Below are 22937 nucleotides of genomic sequence, written 5' to 3'. Positions count from 1 at the left end.
GCGGGGGGTGACACCCCAAAAACTCCAGGGCTGAACAGGAGCTTCCCTCAGGTTCTTCTGAGGCTCTGTGCGGCCTAACTTTGCCCCCACAGGGCACCTGGGGGTCTCCCACTGGTGTCACAAGCGCTGTCGGGCCTCGGCCCGCGCTGCGTACACCGGCTGTCATTGCCCGGGGGTTCCAGCGGCCGTGTGTCACCGTCCGGGCTCTGACTCACCGGGGCCTCGCCCCACGGGCTCGTCCGGGGCCGTCCTGGGCAGCCGCGGCTCTGAGCGGCACCCGGGCCCGCCAATGGGGCAGCGGCTGCCGGCGCAGGTGGGAGCCGCGCCCGGCGCAGGTGAGAGCCGCGCCCGCCGCCGTTCCCGGCCCGCCGCCATGGAGCCTCCGCGCTCCTGGGGCCCCGCGCAGGTGGCAGCCTGGCTCCGAGGTGAGACCCCGGCTGTCCTCGGGCTCTGGGGTGGGGTGTCCCCAGCTTGGGGACATGTGGCTGGTGGTGGCAGTACTTCCCGTCCCTCGTCTCCTTCCTGGGAGGGGCATTCCCTGGATGGCGGGGAGGGGGCGGGAAGGGGTCTGGCCGTTCCCACCGTTTAGGCTGAGGCCGGGTGAACTCGTTGCGTGGAGAGGAGCCTCCCATCAGCCAGGGGTCGCCCCTGGGGTCACCCGGCCAGGGCCAGCGGGGACACTGGCAGGGGACACTGCTCTGTGGCAGGGCTGGACGCGGCGGTGCAGGGGTACCCCTTCGAGGCCTGGGGGCTATCGGGGCCTGACCTGCTGGGGCTGGACGCGGAGCTCCTGGAGGCACTGGGCGTGTGGCCCTTGGGACACCAGGAGCTGCTGCTGGAGGCCACGGAGCAGCTCCGTAAGCTGGTGAGTGCCGGCGTCCCGAGGGCTGCGGGATCCCCGGGAGGAGCAGGGGGAACATGGGGGACCCCTGGGCTGAAGGAGGAGGATGTGGGATCACCCTGGGCTGGGTGGAAGGGGGCAGATGGGGTCACCTTGCACTGTGGGGACACACGGGCACCCTGGACTCAGTGGAGAGGGGTTCTGAAGAGACCCTGAGCTGGACAGAAGGGCATGAGGGCACCGTGAGCTGGGTGAAGGTGGGGGTATGGAGGCACCCCGGGGAGCACCCTGCCCGTCCATGGCCTGGCATCCCTGTCCCCCCCAGGACACAGGGCTGGCGAGCACCAGCCTGCGGACGCTGACGGAGAGGCTGCAGGAGCTGGCACAGGACATCCAGAGCCTGGTGCTGGAGGGGCTGTCAGCAGGGGACACCCCCCAGCCGCCTTCCCTCACCCTCCTGGCCCGAGTCATCGACCTGGTCGGGGCTGCCAAGGAACTGTTCTCCTGGCTCAACAGGTCTGGAGCAGGTGAGGGCACCCCTGGGTGCTGAGTGCCTCCCACTCCAGGGGCTCAACTCTGTCTTCCCCCCAGGTACCTCTTCTCCACCCTCAACGACTTTTCGGCCAGCCGGGACATCATCCTGCTCTGTGCCCAGCTGGCAGAGATGCTGCAGGCAGTGAGTGCCCAGGGCTGCCTGGGGTGAAGGGAGATGGGGTGCAGAGGGGCACCCACAGGGTGGGGCCATCCCATCCCACCATGCTCATCCCCAGATCTTGTCCCCAGGACCTTCCTGCGGCCGAGAGGAACAGTGGGATCCTGCAGATTGTGAGTAGGGGACAAGGAGGGGGTGGCCAGACCGGGGGGCTGCCAGGGCTCCCCTCACACCCCACTGTCACCCGCAGTGCCAGCACATCGTGGGCATCTGCCAGAGCATCGTGGGCTGCAGCCCCCCGGCACTGCTGGACCGCAGGGCTGTGCTGCAGCGTGTGGGGCTGGCGCTGTCCCCCAGCCCACAGAGCAGCCCCCCAATGTCCCCTGGCACCCCAACATTGCCCCTCGGCCTGTGGCAGAGCCCCCCAACATCCTCTGACACACCAGCGCTGCCCCCCAACCAATGGAGCAGCTCCCCAGGATCCTCTGACACCCAAACACCACCCTCCGATCTTCTGGGGAACCCCCAGCCGCTCCTCTCTGCCCGACTGGTGAGTCCCCTCCACCCCAGTGCTCCCCTCTGCCTCGGGACCCCCAGCCCCCTGCTCAAACCCCCATCTTGGCCCCCCCAGGGCTTTGAGATCACCTCCACCAGCTCCTGCCTGCACTTCGTGTCTGCGACCACCTCAGAGGTGAGTGAGGGGCTGCCCCTCCCTGTCACCCCCCTGTCCCTCAGTCACTCCCTTTTGTGCCCTGTGGGGAACACGCCCCATCCTGGGATCCTCAGGGCCCTAATCTGCCTTCCCCTGACCCAGAGCAGGGGGGGCTGCCTATGGCTGAGGCCGTGCAACTCATCCCATGAGTGAGCACAGCCTGGGCATGGGGGAGCCCTCTCTGCACCCAGATCCCACCAGCAGCTCTGGCAGGTGCTCTGCAAAGTCAGGTTAATGGTTAACCCCCCTGGTTCTTCCTGTCCAGCAGAGATCCTGAGTGGGATTAGCTAGGGAGGGAGGGAGGGAAGGAAGGAGGGAGAAAACCCAGGACTGGGCACCCCACTGTTCCTCACTTCTGCCCAGGCCCTGGCTGCCCACGGGGGCCACATCCTGCCTGGAGACGAGATTGTGCAGGTCAATGAGCAGGTCGTGGTGAGTCAGGGGGACAGGGGCTCGAGAGTCCTGCTGGATTTGGCAGGGAGGACGTGGACAGGGAGCTGCAGGGCTGGGAGGGCTCGAGGAGCACTGGGGCTGAGGTGGGGGAATGCAGGAGTTAGGAGCAGCAAAAAGCAGGAGCCATGGGTGGGAAAGGTCTGGGGGACACAGGAGCCATTGCCAGGAGGATTTGGGGGATGTGGGATCTGTGGCTAGGGCGGGTTTGGGGGATGAAGTATCTGTGGGGCTGGGGCAGTGGCCCACAGCTCACCCAGGATTTGCAGGTGGGTTGGACACCGGTCAACCTGGCGAGGAAGCTGCTGGAGAAGGGGAACAGGGTGACTTTGGTGCTGAAGAAGATCCCCCTCGATGTGCCCAGCTCACCCTCCTCTCCTGGGCAGCATGTGAGTGATCCCAGTGCTCCCAGTCCAGCCCCAGTGTCGCACTGGGCTGTGCTGGGAACCAGGCAGAGATGCACAGAGCTGGGCATCTCCCATCATGCTGGAGATTCCTAAAGCTCTGGGGTCCATGGTGGAATGATGCTGGCACTCACACTCCATCCACAGCCCCCAGGAGCATTTTTGGATGCTGCAGATTCCCCTGGCACCAGGAGTGGTGACAGCCCGGGCAGCCCCGTGTCCTTGACCTCCAGGTGAGCCCCATCCTGACACCCCAACACCCCCAGTCTGGCCAGCAAGGAGATGTTTGGGTGCATCCAGGGCCCTTTCCCAGCCCTTTTTTAGAGGGAGAGGTGCCAGCAGTGCAGCAGCTGCCTGTGAGCAGCCCAGGAAGCTGCCAGGAGTCTTAAGGAATGAAAGAAAAGGGGGGGGCGGGGGGTTTGTAATTCATTCACTTGGTAACGTTTTAGTGGGGTTGGAACTATATTTAGACATGACCCTTCTCCCATCCCGGAATGGAAAGGCGTGTGGAGAGCCAGCGGCAGCACGGCAGGAGCCGAGCTGGGGAGGCCGGTGGAACTGAGCTGGAGCTCTGCCACCACGTCCCCTCAGCCCATTCCCGGGGCAGGGAGCACCGTGGGTGCCCAGGCCGGGGTTGATCAGGGGCCTGGCAGTGCTCGGGGAGGTTTGGGGCTCAGGAGTCCCGTTTTCCTCCCAGCGTTGCGGCCGACTTGGACTCGGGACCAGACTCTGCCCCGGATCCCGTCACTGACGAGGAGCAGGAAGAGGACGAGCAGGATCTGAGGCTGCCCGGGGCAGCTGTGGAGGAGCTGCCGAGACTGTCTGGACAGGGTAGGATGGGAGCAGAGGGTGGCTGGGGACAGAGCAGTTCTGCCCAGAATAGGAGGCTGCAGCCCCGCCCGCTGTTCACAGGTGCTGCAAAAGAGGTGTGGGACAGTGGCAACCCCTTGGACACCCCCCTGGAAACCCCCCTGAGCACCCCCCCGAGCACCCCTGCTGCCCCTGAGCCCTGTGCCACAGAGCTGAGCCCCAGGACAGTCCCCGCCACGGGGGCTGGAGGAGCAGAGCCCAGCCAGCTCCCAGGGGAGGTGAGAGCTGGGGGGGACATGCTGGGGGGGTGTCAGAGGCTCCCCTCTGAGCCCCTGCTGTGGGTGTGTGAATTGGGGGTCCCTCTGGGGATCTCTAAGAGCTGTGGTGCTGCTGGGGAGGCTCAGCAAACACTGCCCTGCCCTCGCTCCCTGCACTGTCACTAAAATCTCCTCTCTGTGTCCCCGCCCAGGGCAGCCCCCGCACCGGACGCAGACCAAAAGGTGAGCAGAGCCCTGCCAGGCTGGGGGGCTGTCCCGGGGGGGCTCTGCTCCCCCTCCCCTTCCCTGACACCCCCAGTGCTGTGGTGCAGGAGTGGCGACCAGGCTGAGCCGCCGGCGGGTCTCGTGCCGGGACCTTGGCCGGGTGGACTGCGATGGGTGGCTCCTCAAGAAGAAGGACCATGTGGCCTTCATGGCCCAGAAGTGGAAGCGGTGCTGGTTTGTGCTCAAGGGCCACACTCTCTACTGGTACAACCACCCCAACGTGAGTGGGGGCACGGGGTGTCCCTGGGCAGCTGGGATTTCCTGGGGTGGTGCTGGACACGGCTGTCCCTGACCCCGCAGGATGAGAGGGCTGCAGGACTCATAAACGTGGCCACTTACAACCTGGAGAGCACCAGGGAGCAGAAGAAGAAATAGTGAGTGTGGTCTGTCTCACTTTCACGCCCAGCTGGTGGTGGAAGAGGGGAGGGGACTCCAAGGCCACATGCTGATGAGTCCTGCTGGCATGGGGCTGGTGAGGTCCCCACAGGGCTGCTGGGGTTTCCATGGGGCTGATGGGGATCCCCACGGGGCTGGCACCATGCAATACTATGCCCACACTCTGAGCAAGCCCTGCACTGTGTTCGTGGTGTTACCTGGGATGAGGCTGAGGACTGGAGCTGGGTTGTGATGGGGGGGCTGCAGTGCTGGGGAGGCTGGAGGGGGCTTGGGGCTGGCCCTGTGTCACCACAGCAGCACAGGCAGCCACCCCCTTGTCCTCAGCGTGTTCCAGCTGTGCCACCAGACATACAAACCCTTTGTCTTTGCTGCTGAAACCTTGGCTGACCTGAGCATGTGAGTAACAGAGTCAATGGTCAGCACCAGCCCCACCACTCTGAGCTGGCCAGGACCCTCCTCCCCCTGTCTGTCCGTCCTTTCCCTCCCCAGGTGGGTCAGTCACCTGGTAACAGCCAAAACAAAGTACACGCTGGCCCAGCAGGCAGTCCCAGACAAGGAAGAAGGTAATGAGGCCATCCTGGGGTGGGAGGGGGTCCCCATGGGGTAGTGCTGCCTGGTGCCACAGCCCTGGCATGGGACTGCTGGGAGCTTGGCCCATGATTTGGGGGAATGTGGCAAATGCCCCCTGAGGAGTGGCTGGGATGATTCTCAGCCCTGGGAGGGAATTTCTGTCTTCTCCCATGGCCTCCAGACTGCTACAGTGAGACAGAAGCTGAGGACCCCGATGATGAGGCCCCCAGGCATGGATCCAACTCGGTGAGTGGCCCTGGGGGACACCCTGGGGACAGAGGGACAGGGTTCCTTGTCTCACCTCCTGCCCCATCTCTCCCTCAGCCAAGAAAGAGGCTGCAGAACACCTCAGAGAAGGCACAGCTCTCCCCAGCCAGCAGTGCAGCCAGCAGCCCCCAGGGCAGCCCCCGGCCCTGCTCCCCCATGGGTAAGTGCTGAGGGGGGACATCTGACCCCCTGTCACCTTCTGTCCCTCCCTTTTGCCTGTGGGTGTGCTGGGTGGTAGCTCGAGTTGGGCTGTGTTTGAGTGTGAACCATCTCAGGATGAAGGGAGCCTGCAGGAAAGATGGGGAGTGATTTTTTTTTTTTATGAGGGCACAGAGTGACAAGGCAAGGGGGAATGGATTTAAACTAAAAAGAGTAGGTTTAGATTAGAAGGATGGTCTTCCCTGTGTGAGTGGTGAGGTCCTGGCACAAGGTGCCCCTGGATCCCTGGCAGTGCCCAAGGCCAGGCTGGACAGGGCTTGGAGCAACCTGGGAGATACTGGAATGTGTCCCTGCCCATGATAGGGGTGGAACAAGATGATCTTTAAGGTCCCTCCCAACCCAACCACTCTGTGATCCCACACCTTCAGGGCAGGGGAGCCCTGCGGGGTCTGGGGGCTGCCCTCCTGCTCCAGTGCCCCCTGTCCTTGCCCAGAACCGTCGGGGGAGGACCTGGAGAGCCTGATGCGGTGCCTGAGGCAGGGCGGGGTGTCGCTGATGGGGCAGCGGCGCTTCCTGACGCAGGAGCAGTGCCGAAAGTCCTTCCTGCGGCGCAACAAGAACCCGCACATCAACGAGAGGGTGCACGCCGTGCGGGCCCTGCAGAGCACGCTCAAGGTGGGACCCCGCGGCCCCCAGAGCCCTCCCAGTGCCCCCTGCCCGTGTGGGTGTCCCCACAAAACGTGCATTGCTCTGGGCAGGCGAAGCTGGTGGAGCTGCAGGCCCTGGAGCAGCTGCTGGGAGAGGCCACACTCACCTCGGACACGTTCAGGCGCTGGAAGGAGGAGCACCAGGAGCTGTACCAGGAGCTGCGGGAGGGCTGGGCAGGGCAGCAGGGCCAGGCCCACGAGCAGGGCGATGCTGGAGACCAGCACAGCCCCCACGGAGAGGCAGCTGAGCCCTGACATCCCACCAGGACCTGGCGTGGGGCAGTGCCCACAAGACTTGGAGCACTGGGGTGCAGTGGGTGCTCTGTGCTGGGGGGCCTGAACACGTTTGGGAAGGCTCAACCCCCAGAGGGGCCATCCCGCAGGGCAAGTGGCTTCTGTGACAGTCTTAATTTTTCCCAGTTCGCCTTGCCTTGGCTGCGGGTTGGCAAGGGGGGGATTTTCCCGGGGGATGTGCCCCCGCTGTGGTGCTGCCAGCCGGCCCGGCTACGGGCTCTTCTGCTGTAAATAAATGTTGTTGACAGGGCCTGATCGTACCGTGGTTTTTCTTGGCACTGAAATCATCAATTCATGGAATTGTTTAGGTTTCAAGAAACCTCCAAGATTATCGAGTCCAGCTGTAAACCCGGCACTGCCGCGTTCACCACTAACCCGCGTCCCCACGTGCCCCATCCCCATGTTTTTGAACACTCCCAGGGATGGTGACTCAACCACTATCCCGGGCAGCCTGTGCCAGTGCTTAACCACCTTTTCCATTAAGAAATTCCTCCTGAAGTCCACCCTCATCCTCCCGTGGTGCAACTTGAGGCCGTTTCCTCTTGTCCTGTTGTTCCTGCTGCCGGGGAGTTGTGGAGATCCAGACGATCTCTCCGATCCCCCTTTTCTCCAGGCTGAGCTCCCTCAGCGCCCGCCCTACGGGTGCCGCCCGCGGTCATTCTTCCTCCGCAAGAACCCGCCGCTCCCAGCACGGCGCGGAGGGGGCGGGGACAGCGTTCAGGGGAGCCAATCAGCCACGGGAGGGGGCGTAGCCGAAGTGTTCGATTGGCTGAGAGGCCGGTAAGCCGCGCCCCCTCGCCGCCGCCCCGCCCTCCCGCCGGCGGAGGTAACGGTCGCGGCGCGCGGGGGTGGCGGGAGAGGCGCGGCGGCGGCAGGTGAGGGACAGGGCCCGACCCCAGCCCCAACCCGCTCCCACACGGTACCGGCACCGCCACCACCGCCCCGGCAGCGCCGCTGCCGCACCGGCACCGCGCCCCGGACCCTCCAGCCCTGCAGGGACCGGTCTCTCAGCTCCTCATGGCCTTCCCCCCCCCAGCCCCTCAGGGATTGCGTCCCGCTCCTCTTCAGGGACCGGGCCCACGGGACCGACACCCCCTTCCCCACCGGCTTCGGATCAGGTGCTGATGGACGGAGCCCCCAGACCCTCAGGGACTGTCTCCCCGTCCTACCCTCAAGGACCGGGTACCCTCCAGCCCGTCAGAAATTTACCTAAAATTAGGCATATCTGCCTAAATTAACTCTACTTAAATTAACTATAATAAGCACTTCATTTATGTTGAAGTGTTTCGTTTCTTTGCTGAGTAAAATGCTGTTTCTGGTTCATTATCCTGTTGTATTCCCAATGTTTCTCCTAGATTGTAACATCTGTGTATATGAATGTTTTCTAGGAATTAATGTCTTCTCTGAGCTCTTTGAGTCAGATTAACAAAAATCTGTAACAGCTGCTCATTGAGGATTGAGCATGGGTTTGTAGAGGCCTTGAATTTCCACTGTGTAGATGTAAATTGCACTTGCATTATCAGAGACAGGAAATCCACTGTCTGAAGCACTTAGAGAAATAGATAAATTAACCCAGAACTCTGGGCAGATAAAAAAATGCTATTTATGGCACAGCAAGACTGATTTTTGAAGGACTTTTTTCCTCATGTAGTTGCTCAGTGACCTCTACAGAGGGCAGAAATGATCTGGTTGAGAGTTAAGACTTTTAAAGAGAAATTTTCAGTCTGTGTAGACACAGATTCAGCGTGCAGGTACCGTGGTGACAGGTGCTCTATAAATACCTGCCTTGGGGATAACAGCTGAAAGGTGCTGCTGAATACCTGGAGAATGGTATAAACAGGAATTCTCCTTTCTCAGGCATAAAGAAAACCTACAAGGGTTTTTTTTAAGTGTTGTTGCAGGGAAAAAAAACAGGAATTATTGTGAGAAGAAGCTAATTAAATGCTAAATTAAATTAGAAGAAGCTAATTAAATACTAATTAGCTAATACTAAATACTGTGTTACTCTGATGAGTAGCTGCTGTGTCTGTACTCTTTGCTTGGTTAGTGGGAACAGAGTGTGGATTATACTCAAAATAAGATTTTTATTTGTTTATCCAGTTCTCTAGATAGATAAGATGGCTGCTCCTGAGAAAGATCCAGACCTGAGGCTGCTGCAGAAGAATCCATTGGGTAAGGACAGTCCTTTTTCTAAAGCCCTGCTGTTGTTGGATCCTCTTTCAGTTTTTCTAAGGAGACACGTGGCCCTCAGGAGATTCTCTACCAGAAGCCTTTTGATCAAAAAAAGTCTTATTTTCTACCCTTGCCTGTTTTTTCAGCAATCATTTGATAAGGAATTTCTCCCTTAAGTTGTCAGCTGATGAATCTGGTAGAGTTCTTTAGAGTTAATGCAAAAATACCTCTTTAATTTTTTAATGTGCCCGGTTTTGCTGTGCTGCTGCTCCTTTTAGTCAGAGCACCAGCTGGGTGTAACATGACCAAACCAATCAATGGGAATATAATTTACAGCTTCTTCATTCTGACTTCCTTACCAAGATTGGCTTTCACTCTCCTGTTGATATTGTTTGATTTCCCTGTGCTTCCTGCTGCTTCCTTTTGTAAAAGATATTTTTTCTAAAAGGAATACGGGGAGCGAAGCAAGGACCAGTTCAGGGCTTGGAAGCACTGGTAATTACATATGGCTTAATTAAAGCATAAACATCCCTGTTGTTTTTCTCTGCAGACCCCAGCAGCTGTCAGAAGAGCAGGTTTTTGGAGGCTGAGTGGAAGAGGCCGGTGGAGTCCCAGGGCTGCCGCAGCCGCTGTTCCAGCGTGGCCGAGAGCGGCGATGGCGGCATCGGCACCTCCTGCTCCGACTGCACCGAAGGTAACAGGCATCCCCCGGGCCACAGTGTAACACCTGCAGGGCACAGAGTGTCTGAAACTATTTCAAATCCAAGTGTCTGGGGTGTAACCAAGTGAGGAAGGGTTTTTCTGAGTGTTTCTGGGTGTTTCTCTGAGCTTGATTGTTGTCTCGCTGCAGTGCTTTTAGCTGACTGACAGCCACCTTGGTGACTTGCTGGTTCTTGTTCTCCAATGAGAGATTTATCAGCAAGTCTGTTGTGTGATTTTTAGAATTTTTTTAAGGAAATAACTCATAGGTGCCTTTGTGCAGAACTGTTTGGCTCTGCAGCGTTAGAGCTAAGAACTCTGCAGCCTGGCCTTCAGCTGAGGCACACTCTGAAATTTCTGCTCCCAGCAATCCTTTCCACTTGCTGTTTTTCATTTTCATTGGTTCTCTTTTCAGTAATGAGGGACTTCGTGGTGTTCCTTAAAACACTTTCCACATCTGTGTGTGCCAGAGAGCCTTTGGAATGGGCTGTAGATCTTCATAATGTGTCAGTGGAATGGAGGCTTTAGCAGGTCTGGCTGTTGGAGGTATTGCTAGAAATACTACACAAGCACGTGTTTAAAGTGTTCCATCAGGCCTCTCTCAGGATAATAAAACACTCATTTGGCAGGTGAGAGCAGGGGAGATGATTTCCCTTTGGGAAATTACCCTTCTGAGCACTGGTGATGTCACAGCTGTGTTGTAAGAGCCGAGGGTGACCTGCAGCCCTGGCTGCTGCTGGGGCACGCTGAGCTCAGTACATTAGTCAGAAATGTTGCTGTAAGGACCCTCAGCACACTCAAGGAACTGATTGCAGCACCTCCCACGTGAGGTGCTGGTCAGGGAACTCGGGCTCCTGACAGTGACACCAGGGGATAAATTTAGGGGCTGTAAAAGGAAATGGTGCTGTCTCTTCTCTTTGCCAAGGTGAACGTGCTTGCAGCTGCCCAGTAGCATGGTGTTCTCTGGAGTCTCCAGGCACAGCCAAGCAGTGGCTGAGAGATTTTCTGCCCTCACTGCTCATTTTTGATGAAAGGATTGAGTGCCTTTATTGCAGTGGTTCTCTGTAGTGTGATTTTGGTCTTTGCAGCATCTGATTTGGGCTGTATTCAAATAGTAGTGTTTATTCATTGTTGCAGCAGTGCTTGGAGGGTACAAACAGGTGGGAGGGTGATTTGTTAGAGCATCACATGGGGATGGGCCTTTGGCCAAAGCCATGAGGAAATCAAGTGTGTGTTCCTGGGAGAAACCTGGAATTTCTGCGACACAGAACGTCTCGGGACAAGGAGCAGGAACAGGCACTTTGCTGTTTGCCTTTCTCAGCCCTTGCTGTTGCTGTATTGAAATCTGAGAGTTGCTAAGAATAACCCCGAGTTCCCTGCAGCCAGGTTTGGTGCCCCTCTGGCAGGACAGGAGCTCTGTCTCACTTCCTGTGGCCATAGGTGAGAGCCATTGCTCCAGCTCTGGGACAGGCTCCTGCCGTGGTGTCCTGGAGGAGCTGGAAGGTCAGATCCTCGGGCTCAGCGATGCTGGAGGCTCATCATGGGCTCAGGGAAGGCTCCTGTTAGCTCTGCTCATGCTTTGGAGTCGCTGAGCTGTGGGACGGGCAGAGCAGGATCACGGGCTCAGTGTTCAGCTCAGTAAGTCTCAGCCTTTTTATTCAGTGTCAAGGACTTGATTTCTAAACCTACAGAAAGATAACATTGTTGATTCAAGATTGTACTAGAGTAACTTACAAAGATTAAAAATATGGATTAAACTTGGATTCTTCTTGTGGTGGTAGGAAAAGGTCAACAGGTTTCTGAAACTCGTAGTGAGGGGGAACACAGGTGTGCCTGAGTCATGCTGCTGCTGCTGCTTAGGAGAAAGGAACTGCTGTTCAGTGGGAAAGGAACTGGTTTTAAAATCATTTTGGAAAGCTCACTGGAGGATTGTATTTTCAGGACTGTAATTAGAGTTTCTCTCTTCTTCTTCCCCCAGACTTTTGCAATTCCAGTAGCGGTTCCTCATTCCACCCCATCAAAACCCAGGTGACCATTCCAACAGCCCACGTTATGCCTTCCACGCTGGGTGCCTCGCCCTCCAAGCTGTGCCCTGCAGGGGAGCAGGGCTGCTCCCAGAGCTCTGCCAAGCCTGTTGTGCCAGGCTCTGCCCCAGGGCTGGCCAGGAACGGGGACCTGAACGCCAGGAAATCCTCTCAGGTGCCACCCAGGGACCTCCTGCGTCTCTACAGGGCCGCAGGGGAGAATGGCTGCGAGCACTCCTGGCCTCCTGCTGCTGAGCACACCAGGGCAGAAGACACCTGGAAGTTTGACACCCCTGCCATGGAGCAGACCCTTAACCAGTCTCTCTTTGTGGACAGCGTGTGCACTGACCCTCTGCACAGGTGCCAGAAGTTCACCCTGAGCTCTGAGGCGGGGAAGGACCATTACAAGGTGCTGCCAGAGAGCAAACAGGCGCCGGGGGCCAACGGAGCCTGCGAGCCCCGGGACGGGACGTGGCCCAGCGGGAGCAGGCTGATGCCACCAGCAGGACTCCAGGCCAACAATTTCTATCCAAAACCTGTAGCAGCTCCCCCAGGCCGAGTGTGGCTGCAGGAAAGCTGCACACTGCACCCCCACCAGGGAGTCTGCGAGCTCAGTGCCTGGAAACAGCAGCTGGACAAAGTGCGGCTGCAGGTGGAGCAGATGCAGGTAGGCAGCTGCGACTGTGTGAACTTGAAACGCTTCCTTGTCTCTTCAGTCAGGAATTGTTGTCCCAGACTAAGGAGCCAGGAGGAAAATGTCTCATGCTTCTCCCTGAGTGGCACCCAAAGTCTCCTAATGGTCTGTTTTTACAGCTTGTGGTGTCACAGGTATCGTTTGACACGCTGCGTGTGCAGAGCAGCCCTGGATTATGTTACAGGGCTGCACCACCTGCCAGACCAAGAGCTGAAATACCCTGTCTGATAGAAACTGTGAAGAAAAAGCATGCCAAGAGGCTTTAAACAGTGTCTTGAATAGCTTTATTCTATGTCTAGGGTTAAGAAAGATTTTTTTGAAAAAAATGCATGAAACTAAGAGCAGTTTATTAGGTGGAAACTGTTTGTTTACCACCTCCCACCAGCTGTACCCTAATAGAGATAAATTGTTTCCAGCGAGCTAGCACAGTGGTCTAAAATTATTTGTTAATCTCCAGTTGTGCTTGGGGAAAGTTTCTGGTTCTTGGACATCAACAGAGACTGAAATAGCCGTGCCCTGGCATGCAGATGAGCACACAGTGTGCAAAATAGCTCCAGCAGTGTTGCAATTGCCCCTGTAGGGCGCAGACCTCTCCCTCTTTGTTTGTCTCCTCTTGCAGTTACAAAATGGAGGCACCTGCCCCCATTCCTCGATGTATTCCTCATCCCTGCCTGCACCTGACCCAGCTCAGTGGATCAATATCCTGAACTCCAATGAAAACCTGCTCAAGGAGAAAGAGCTCCTCATTGACAGGTGAGACTTTGATACTGACATGTGGTTTAAAGGCTCCAGTCCATGTCCATTTGGAAAGGAAAGGTTTGGAAAGTACCAGGGAAGGCTCATTTCTCAGAGTCCCTTTTGCCCAGTTGATCTTGTTTTGTTGCAAAGAACAATATAAGGGCCTTAGAGAACAATCTGAGCTCTTCTCTCCTTCTCAGAATTAGGATAATGATCCTGAAAGGCTCAAATAAATTATTTTTAATTATGATTTTCTGTGTTTTATAAGGGATAAAGGTTTCTGTTCATGTCATGATTATCTGGAATGTCAAAATAACTGCCTCTTTTTCTGGGAGCTCTTTGAGACCTTTATTTTAAATTTGGTTTTTGTAACTTTGGGCTGGCAAACAACATTTCTCTTACCTAAGGCTAGTGGTGCACAACTTTTTTGACAAAGTAAGTCCTAATGAAAAGTACCTTCAGCATCTGGAGTATAAATATTTTTTTGCTTACTTTGAGTCATCTGTTGTCTGTTCATTTCACTCCTAAGCTCCAGAGTCAAGCTGGATCTTCCAAAACATGGAAGGCTTGTGTGATTTATCTGCAATCATGGTTGAGGGAAGGGTTTTGAAGGGAGGGAAGAAAAGAATTGTTAAAAAGGTCAAACCTTTATTTCTCTGCAGGTGAGCTCTGAGTTGCAGAGTTCTGTTTCTGCTCTGCTTGTCACTGTGTGGAGCAGCAGTGCTGAGTTGGTGGCACTGTTTGTGTTGTGCTGCTGCTCTCTATGTTTGAGAAGAGTGAATTGCCTGTTTTGTTACAGACAAAGGCAGCACATTTCCCAGCTGGAGCAGAAGGTCCGGGAGAGTGAATTGCAGGTTCACAGTGCCCTGCTGGGCTGCCCAGCGTCCTATGGAGATGTCTACATGCTGAGGATGCAGGTACAGCAGGTGTCAGTGAGAAATACAGCCTGAACCCAATGGCCCTGCCTCTGCTTCTGAGCAGGACTGTGCAGAGTCAAATTATAAACTGTCCCGTGTGTGGAGTTACCATCACCTCTGTGCCCCCTGAGGTTTCCTGAGGCCCTTTGGTTGCGTTAAAGCTGTGCTGATGATGCCAACACCTGGCAGCACTGCCAGGTGCCATTCCAGAGTGTGTCAGATGGGCTGAGGGATGTTTGGGAATTGGGAAGGCTGAGGACACAGCCCTGGGCCAGTTTGTAACCCCCCAAATTCAGGGGCTGTCCCTGCCTGCAGGAGCTGCAGCGGGAGAACACCTTCCTGCGAGCACAGTTCACAGAGAAGACTGAGGCCCTCAGCAAGGAGAACATTGAGCTGGAGAGGAAGCTGGCTGCTGCAGAGGTGGATGTGAAGCTGGTCCGAGAGTCCCTGAAGGAAACAGTGCAGAAACATGCAGAGGAGTTAAAGAAGCAGGAAGAAAGGGTATGATCCTGTTGCTCTAGAAATGGTGTTTTCTTGTCAGGGTAGTGCTGAGGTGAAGCTTTTCTGTGGCAATCTGTAACTGCAGGTGTTTTCTCATCTCGTTGTAGACTTACGATTTACAAGCAAAAGCCTTTTCCTCCTGCAGTTAGGAGCATTTCAGTGCCTCTTCTTTTAACCATAAAAATTTTTGTCTTTAGCTAAATGAGCAGGAATTAGTTAAGAGGATCTTGTATTTTGGTATGGTAGTGTGCAAAAAGCTAAATGAGTGGGTTTACAGAAAACTGAAGAATAAATAAGAAATTAAATAAACTGAACTTGTTTGTAACTGTCCCTGCAGGTAAAGGGAAGAGACAAACACATTAATAACCTTAAAAAGAAATGCCAGAAAGAATCTGAACAAAACAGAGAGAGACAGCAGAGAATTGAGACCCTGGAACGATACCTGGCTGATCTTCCAACCCTTGAGGACCACCAGAAACAGAGTCAGAAGGTAAAACTTCCTCTGAGCTGCAATGGTGGCTCTTCAAATACTTGCTCAGGTGACTTTTCTATAGTTACATTTACTCCGCTTTTGTTGCAGCTGAAGGACTCTGAACTGAAGACTGCTGCCCTGCAGGAAACAGTGCTGGCACTGGAAACAGAACTTGGAGATGTCCAGGCTGCTTTCAGGGAGCAAGAGTTGCAGCTGGAAACCCAAAAACACAAGGAGAAGGAGCTTCTGTCCACTGTGCGCAGGTGAGAATCAGGAATCAGCTTCATCTGGGCACTGCAGGAATTGCTGCACAAGGAAGGGGATGCACAGCCCTGGCAGGTGGTGGGCTGGGATGCAAACAGGGCAATACTGACATTTGATATGAAATTCATTTCACTCCTCATATTGTTTCCCTCATTTAAAGTAAGGGAGAGATCACACATAAAACTGATTTTCCCCATGTTGTTCTCTAATTGCAGCTTGCAGGACAAGCTGCAGCAGTACGCAAAGAATGCTGAGAGAGGACCCCCTGCCCAGGATGGGGAGAGGCAGAAAATGGAACATGACTCTCTGAAGAAGGAGTGTGACTGCCTCAGGAAGGTAAGGGGCTGTCCCAGTCAGGAATCATACATTTTTTTCCTTCCACTGAGTCACACCAGGCACGCAGATGAAATCGGGGACTTTTAAAGACACAACTGCACTGTAGCAGCAGTTCCTGGAATTCCAGACTGCAGGGCTGTAAAAATGTGTGGTTCTTATGTGATAACCACACACTTCTCCAGTAATGCTGGGGAGAAGCTGCAGAATGCAGAAGAGGGCAGAGGAAAACCACAAGAATACAATGTCTCTGGTCTGGTTTTAGCTGATAAATCTACTGGTGCTTTTTATCCAAGTCCACTGCTAAGAGCATCTGTGATTAGAGCAGTAAATGGACAGGAAAGAGAAGGAGATGCTGTCCTACTGAGGAGAATTCCTGGTGGTATTACTGGATCTGTGTGGCCAGTTCTGATGCCTCTGCTTTTAATTGCAGATTGTGGACAAAAAGCAGAAGAAGATGGAGCAGTTATCCTTGCAGGTCAAGGTGAGAGGTGACAGGGGGGGACCCAGGACCTGAGAATATGCTGTGAAATGAGTTAGACTTACTGTGTTCCCATGGTCTGTTCCAGAACCTGGAAGAACAGGTGGCCCAGGAAGAAGGGACAAGCCAAGCTCTGAAAGAGGAGGGGATGAGAAGGGAAAATGCTCTGCAGCAGCTCCGGGCTGCCGTCAAAGAGGTCAGAGGGTGTTGGGAGTGCCCTGGTGTAGTGCTGAATGAACAGTCTTTTAGCAAGGCCCTAAATTTAGTCCGCAGCTCAATCTCTCCTGCTTCCTGCTGTCAGTTGTCCTGTCAGGGCTGTGAGAGGAGCTGTGCCCTGCTGGAAAGTAGGAGAAGCAGGTTGTGCCTCCGGAGCTTGATGGGGATGGGATGGAGGAGGCCGAGCTCTCCAGCTGGGGGCAGCAGAACTGGAGTCCAAACACAGCCTTGGCTGCAGGGCCGGGCAAAGCCCAGCCCTGGGGGCATTGCTGGGGTGCACAAGCCCCTGGAAGCTTTTCGGCAGGGACAGAGCAGTTCCATGGGGCACTTCCCTTTTGATCCCATCCCCATGTGGGGGTGACATTTGCTCCTCTGGAGGGCTGGGGGCAAACCAGCTGCTGCCCTCAGTGCAGCCATCACAGAGCAGTGCAGTAAGTGTGGCAGTGCTGCCCCTGACGTGCCGTGTCCGTGTGTCCAGCTGTCCGTGCAGAACCAGGAGCTGATCGAGAAGAACCTGACGCTGCAGGAGCGGCTCCGGCAGGCGCAGGTGACAGCCCAGCCCCTGCCTGCTGACACAGCCCGCCTGGCCCAGGAGCTGCACGGGGAGCTGGCCAGCTGCTTGCAGGATCTACAGTCTGTCTACAGCATTGTCACCCAGAGGGCTCAGGGCAAGGACCCCAACCTCTCTCTGCTCCTGGGCATTCACTGTGAGTATATTTCCTTTTGAACGATGGCAGAACAAACCCTTCTGTTCCTGTGCTGTGGCAGAATTAAATAACTCACATAGAGCATGGAAAGTTCTCCTCTTTCTGGGCTTCTGAACACTCTTTCTGTGGTTGGCTTGCTTCAAAGATGCATATTGTAATAACTGAATGTTAAGTAGAACCTCTTTTGCAAATGTGAGTTGGTTTTTCTGGCTGGCTTGCAAATGTGTGTGATCCTTGCTGAGAACTGCATGTGAGGAAACTCCCTCCTCTGACCCCACAGCTGTGCAGTACCCTGTGAAGGAGAAAGATGACCTGCTGAGCCCTGACGGACTGGCCAAGAAACTGGTGGAGGTAAAACAGCTTCACAAGGAGGTGGAGGACTTGAGGACTGCAATATCTGACAGATACGCTCAGGACATGGGGGACAACTGCATCACCCAGTAAAGAACACTCCCAAAGTAAGACAGGGAATGAAGACTTGAAACTCTCAGGAGTCTTGTGCTCCTACAACTCTAAACCTCTTCAGCACTTTACCATCCCTCTGCTCGGGTACAGGATGTGTGACTTATCTGATCTGTGAGGAATCAGGAGGGTTATTTGCCAGAAGTGTTCAGCTGCTGACTGGCTAACTGGGATAATTCAGGGCTTCAGTGTCAGGCTTTGCAGTAGCTTTGATCTTGTGGAATGTGTTTTATGCTGTGTTTGCTGGAGCTGGTGTGGTCTCTGATGCTGGGAGATGAATTCTGACTCGCCTTCCAGGCATGTCAAATGCTGAACATGCAAATGTGACAGTTAAAATCGTGGCTCAAAGGAAATGCATGCCCTGGTCTTGCTGATAACCTGTGCAGGTCCTGTGTGACCAGTGGGACCAGAGGGATATCACAGTGTTTCTGGGATATCTGGATTCCACAGGCAGGCAGGAGTGCCAGTTACACTGCTGGCATTTTCATCGAGGTGCCTCAGATTGATGGAGCAGGACCTGCCTTCCTCAGGTAAATGCAAGCAGTGTCTTTCAGCACCCAGCATGACTTGAGGAATAAACCAACACTAAAAGACTCTAAAAATGCTCCTCCTGGGCACTGTTACTCCAGAAGCCTTAAGCTTTGTGTCCTCCTGAAATAGCACTGGGAGAGGGCTGTGATTCAGACTGCAGAGGAAGTGGATTGATGCTGAAGTGCCTTAATGAGCTGGAAGAATCCTCTGCCCTCACTCTGCTCTGTGCCTAATGCATCCACTGGCAGGTGAGGAGCTGCTCTTCCCTCTCACAGCCTTTTAGAGCCATCACAAACTATCCTGGGGAGCCCCAAGTGTCTGTGGCCCCTGCCAGAGCCTCCAGGAACCTCTGTGCCCCTGGGGTGTCCTGTTTTACTGGGAGAAAGCCATACTGGTCCTAATGTGGAGGGAGTGGCACAGGGAGCTCTTCCTGCGAGGCAGTGGCCACTTGGGCTTTGTCACAGCCCTGTCCCTCCTTCCCTGCTCCTCTGCAAGTAATGGGATTTCTAAATGAATCACTGTGGGATCAGTTCCACTGGACTGCAACCCTCCCTAACCCCAGTGACAGCTTTACAGTACTGAGTCTGAGGGTGGAACTTTGGTTTTCATCTTGAGTTAAGGGGAAGATACCAAGATATGACAGGGAAAAATCCTGCTGACACTTGTGTTGTTTGGCTGCTCTTGGTTCATGTTGGGGCTGTGAGCCCTGGGTTTGGCAGAAATGCTTTTGTTATTCCTGTGTGTTAAAATTTTAAGACCAAATCTATTTTGTTCTTGGTGTTTGGCCACCATGGGGGATGGTGGCAAGGAACTGGTTAGTTTGTCCCACATGGGGAGCATGCAGCAGTGTGTGCCTGGCAGTGTCTGTCCGTCTGTCTTGCTCTCCCTGGGTGTTCTGTTCCTGGCTGTGGCTGTCCCCAGGCTGCTGGGGTTGTGAACTGAGCAAAACACATTTCCAGGGCTATTTTTGAAGCAGTTTGTCCTGACTGCTGGGAGCTCTGCTGGCTCCTGCAGGTTCTTAGGGGGTTTGGGCACCATCTCTTTCTCCCCTTTCCTTTGGGGGTGCCAGATCTCATTCACGGGTGCTGGGGGGGGGGGGCAGGTTTGCCCTCTGCCCCTGCAGAGGGGATTCTGAGATGAGATTATTGTGGCTGAAACCACCTCAGCTGCTGCCTGCCCTGTCCCAGGTCCTGTGTCCTCACCCCATCCTCCTGCACAGCTGAGCCCCTCTGGCCCAGAGGCTGATCCCCAGTGCCGTTTGCTGCTGGTGCTGCTGGGGAAATCTTGGGCCCTTTGCTACAGAACAGCCCAGCCAGGGGCACAGGACCGTGTCCCCTCCCTGTCCCCCGTGTTGTGCCCGGTCCCGTTTGGGCTCCGTGTCTTTGTACCATCCTCTGTCTCAGCGCTTGTTTGTACCGAGTATTTGGAGTATCGAATAAAGCTGCTCTGACCCACTCGTGCGAGGCCGTGCTGGGCGGGGAGGGAGGAGCGCCGGGGCTGGGCCGGGGGCTGCTGCCGGTGCCTGGTGGGAGCGGTACCAGTGTCGGTGCCCGGTGGGAGCGGTCCCGGTGGCTGCCCGTGCCCGTCAGGCCGGTGTCGGTGCTCGGTGGGAGCAGTACCGGTGCCGTTGGGCTGGTGTCGGTGTCTCCCCGTGCCTGTTGGGAGCGGTACCGGTGTCGTTGCCCGGTGGGAGCGGTACCGGTGCCGTTGGGCTGGTGTCGGTGGCTGCCCGTGCCCGGTGGGAGCGGTACCGGTGTCGGTGCCCGGTGGGAGCGGTCCCGGCGGCTCCCGGCGCGGTCGGGGCGGTGTCCCGGGGCCGGCCCCGCCGAGGCCGCATGCCCGGGCCCGCCGGCCCCATTGGCGCCCGCAGTCACATGCCGGGCGGCGGCGGGGCTGCCGCTCCTCCCTCCATCCCTCCGTCGCTGCCTCCCTCCGCCGGGCTGAGCGCTGGGAGCGGCCGCGATCGCACCATGAGCACCCTCAAGGTCTACAGCACCTCGGTGACCGGCTCCCGGGAGGTGAGCGCCGGCGGGCGGGGCGGGGTGCTCCGAGGCCCCTCTTCCCGAGGGTGGGCGTCTCTCTTCCGCGGAGCAGCGAAGCCCCCCCGCCCCATCCTCCGTGTCCCCTCCCCTGCCCGCGCTGCACCGTCCCCATCTGTCCCCAAACCCACCCGTCCGTGCTGGGTGTCCCCCCCAGGCGGGCACTGTGCCGAGCCTGGCGGGCACGCTGGGTGTGTGCCCACCCCTGGGGCTCCTCTCCATCTCCCCATAACCTGCCTTTCCCACCCGGCTTCCAGATCAAATCCCAACAGAGCGAGGTAACCCGAATCCTTGATGGGAAGAACATCAAGTACGAGCTGGTGGATATCTCCCAGGACAACGCTCTCCGGGAGGAAATGAGGGCGAAGGCAGGAAACCCCAAAGCCATCCCACCCCAGATCGTCAACGGGGACCAGTACTGCGGGGTGAGGGCACTGAGGGCGCCGCCCCGGGGGTGGCACCCTGGGCTGGGGTGGTGGGTGATGTCCTCCTGGCCTTGGCTTTGCTGCAGGTGTTCAAGATGTAAGTTGTACATCTTGTAAGTTATTTTTTGTGAGGTGCAGGGACCAGGTGCTGCCAGGATTCACGCTGTTTGCCTTGGGAAAAGGGGACCCAGGCAGGGAGGGGGCTTTGGGTGGCAGTAGGGCTGTGCCCACTTTGTCCTGTCATCCTTGGCACAACCAGCTGGTGCCAGAGCAGTTTGTGCCGTGGGCTCAGGGACCCTCCTGCCTCACGTGGCGTTTCCCTGCAGGATTACGAGCTCTTTGTGGAAGCGGTGGAGCAAAACACTCTGCAGGAGTTCCTGAAGTTGGCCTGAGCCCTGCTTCCCCTCCCATCCTGGACTCTACCTGCATTCCTGAGCGCCCTCATCTCCGACCACCTTCACCTCCAGGCTGTCAGTGCTGTCCTGGCACCGTGACTCGTATCCCAGCACAGGGAAAAACCCATGACCAAAACTCCTCATTGCAGCTGCCTCCGACTCCCTCCTGCCTAACCCCGAAATCATCTCAGAGGGATCCAAAGAAAGTGTGACGCTCGCTTGGCCTGTGAGCAGAGCTGGGCCTGGCTCACGGCAGCTTCCAGTGCCTCTGTAAACAGCAAAGCCTCCGGAGCTGTGCGAGGTGTCCCTGGCCCTCAGCCCCCTCCTCTGCCTCGGGAGGGAAGGGCTTAGGGCTGCATGGTACTTCCCACTTCTCCCAGTTGCTGTTAAAATTGTAAATTCTGCTGCCTCACTTCCTTTTTCTTTTCCTCTTTTCCCCCCTTCTTCATCTCAACTGCAGAGATTATGGCAACTAAGTAAAGGGTTGGGTTTGGTTTTTGTTTTTTTTGTTTGTCTTAATTTAATGCAAAAATACTGCACAGAATTGGGGGTCTGAGTGCCCACCACGGTGGAGCTGGGGCCGAAGGCTGTCCTGGGGGAACGGGCAGGGCTGGCAGTGGGATCTGTGCTGCTCTGGCCGCCCTCCGCCCTGACCAGGCTCCCTTGTGAGCATTAATGGCTCAGGGCTGCCCCAGAACAGCTGATGCTCCAGCTGTCCAATCTTTCCTCTTTGAGTTGGCTTTTTTGCAATCCTGGACCAAGTGCATTTTGTTTTCCTGCCAAAAAGCAAGTTTATAACCAGTGTTGTCTTCCGAGATGCTATTAAATGTTACTGTACCTTTCACGGCACGACTCTTGCATTTCTTTTAAATTCAGTTTTATTTTGGCTACAGGTTAAACATCACCCTACGTAAGGATGGTGAGTCATTTCCAGCTGAGAAGCTGAGTGGGTTGTACGTGCTGTTGCAGTCTGACACAAAGATCTTAACACCTTAGATTGCTGCTGCTAATCAAAGGCTCACAGGACGTGTCTGAATGTCCTACGGCGCAGCAGTGACAGGTACCAGAGCATTCCTCTCCTCTGCGTGGTGACAGGGACAGCCTGGGGCAGGGACAGCATCAGCCCGATGTGGGAATGAAAAACAAACCCTTGGCACAAAGATTGCCTTGACCAGGATACAGAGGGGCAGGGAAACAGCTGCTCCTGAGTCTGCTACAGGTGGGAAAAGGAGGAAGCTGAGGGAGAGCTGTGTGGGTTGAGTCACTGCTCAGCTGGTTTGCTTCCTGTGTTTGAGTTGTGCAGCTCTGGTCAGAGGGGTCTGGGAAGAGCTCTGGGCGCCCTGAGCTCCCACAGCAACCGTGCCTTTGAAATCTAAAGGAGGTGGAAATTGCAGCTGAGATAAAGGGTTTTATTGGGAGCCCTTAATGAGGGCTGGGTCTCTGCGAGGAGGGAGCCTGCCAGAAGGGCCTGCCTCGCATGAGTGGGAGTGTTGTCAGCTGGGAGTCAAGTGAGAGCTTGTCACAGCTGGAATGGGAAGAATGTGCTGGGGAAAGGGAAAGGGAAAAGTGCAGCCCCAGCCCACGGGAGAGGGAGGAAGATGCTTTATTCAGGGCTCGGCAGAGACGCCGCGGAGGGATTGTGCTCGTCTCCAATGACACGGTGTCCTGTTGCAGCATCCAGCGCCGGCAGGGAGGAGGAGGAGGAGGGCGGGTTCCTCCAGGCAGGCTGAGCCTGGGCCCCGCTGCAGCTGGGGGCTGTCCAAGGGAAGGAGCTGTGCACGTACAGGAAACCCAGCAGCAGGATCTCCCGGCTGAGTCGAGCCTGGCTCGGCCCCAGCACTGCAATGGCTCAAGGCCTTCAGGTTTAGTTCCAGCAGAGACCATGGAACTGAGCCTGTTTGTCCTCTGGTGTCAGTGCAGGTGAAATCTGTAGGGAGCAGCTGTGTATAGAAAGCAAACTGCCCCTGGCTGTGTGTCCATGTGTCCATCCTGCTGCTCCAGAGCCCCTAAGTACAGCTAAGCAACTGGGGTGAAGCTGGCAGGCTCCTCTGGGCAGGGGTCAG

At 56.1% G+C, this 22937-nt stretch overlaps 3 protein-coding genes across 6 annotated transcripts; all 3 read left to right on the top strand.

Moving 5' to 3' along the window:
- Positions 1-373: 373 nt before the first annotated feature.
- Positions 374-7132, top strand: CNKSR1 (connector enhancer of kinase suppressor of Ras 1; the record flags this gene model as incomplete). Of its 2 annotated transcripts, XM_083879608.1 has the most annotated exons (21): positions 374-455; positions 708-865; positions 1167-1357; positions 1433-1517; positions 1625-1666; positions 1744-2043; positions 2125-2184; positions 2569-2637; positions 2925-3044; positions 3207-3292; positions 3757-3890; positions 3972-4147; positions 4339-4369; positions 4459-4631; positions 4712-4785; positions 5132-5203; positions 5297-5370; positions 5559-5623; positions 5702-5804; positions 6297-6478; positions 6562-7129. In XM_083879608.1, the coding sequence occupies 21 exons, from the start codon at positions 374-376 to the stop codon at positions 6763-6765; spliced, it is 2481 nt and encodes an 826-aa protein (XP_083735734.1). In that variant the 3' UTR covers positions 6766-7129. The 2 variants fall into 2 exon arrangements, with proteins under 2 accessions (XP_083735734.1, XP_083735733.1); XM_083879607.1 differs by having other exon boundaries at positions 1744-2184; positions 6562-7132.
- A 482-nt stretch (positions 7133-7614) lies between these two features.
- On the top strand, positions 7615-19476 carry CEP85 (centrosomal protein 85). Of its 3 annotated transcripts, XR_014591882.1 has the most exons (15): positions 7615-7679; positions 8905-8976; positions 9527-9670; positions 11654-12366; positions 13013-13146; positions 13931-14048; positions 14364-14549; positions 14887-15039; positions 15130-15284; positions 15501-15621; positions 16052-16102; positions 16188-16295; positions 16794-17022; positions 17303-18014; positions 18145-19476. XR_014591882.1 is itself a non-coding variant. In XM_083879591.1 (14 exons), exons 2-14 carry the CDS (start codon positions 8922-8924, stop codon positions 17464-17466), a joined length of 2331 nt encoding a protein of 776 aa, XP_083735717.1. In that variant the 5' UTR covers positions 7615-7679; positions 8905-8921; the 3' UTR covers positions 17467-19476. The 3 variants fall into 3 exon arrangements, 2 of the variants coding, with proteins under 2 accessions (XP_083735717.1, XP_083735718.1); XM_083879591.1 differs by having other exon boundaries at positions 17303-19476; XM_083879592.1 differs by lacking the exon at positions 7615-7679 and adding an exon at positions 7866-7922 and having other exon boundaries at positions 17303-19476.
- Positions 19477-19850: 374 nt separating this feature from the next.
- Positions 19851-21718, top strand: SH3BGRL3 (SH3 domain binding glutamate rich protein like 3; the record flags this gene model as incomplete). Its single annotated transcript, XM_083879432.1, has 3 exons — positions 19851-20033; positions 20312-20479; positions 20806-21718. 3 exons carry the CDS (start codon positions 19851-19853, stop codon positions 20869-20871), a joined length of 417 nt encoding a protein of 138 aa, XP_083735558.1. The 3' UTR covers positions 20872-21718.
- Positions 21719-22937: the final 1219 nt, after the last annotated feature.

Source organism: Zosterops lateralis (genome assembly GCF_965231275.1).
Source record: "Zosterops lateralis genome assembly, chromosome: 28".
In the NCBI taxonomy this organism is placed as follows: Eukaryota; Metazoa; Chordata; class Aves; order Passeriformes; family Zosteropidae; genus Zosterops; species Zosterops lateralis.
The sequence above is the reverse complement of the archived record's forward strand: the minus strand, read 5'-3'. Positions and strand labels throughout refer to the sequence as shown.

What these genes read in the sequence shown, in the direction of transcription:
- CEP85 (XM_083879591.1), top strand. Translation starts at nt 8,922, where the DNA reads ATGGCTGCTCCTGAGAAAGATCCAGACCTGAGGCTGCTGCAGAAGAAT. An exon ending in CTGCTCCGACTGCACCGAAG is followed by an intron (nt 9,671 to 11,653) that starts GTAACAGGCATC and finishes TTCTTCCCCCAG; the next exon opens with ACTTTTGCAATTCCAGTAGC. An exon ending in TCTGCTCCTGGGCATTCACT is followed by an intron (nt 17,023 to 17,302) that starts GTGAGTATATTT and finishes CTGACCCCACAG; the next exon opens with CTGTGCAGTACCCTGTGAAG.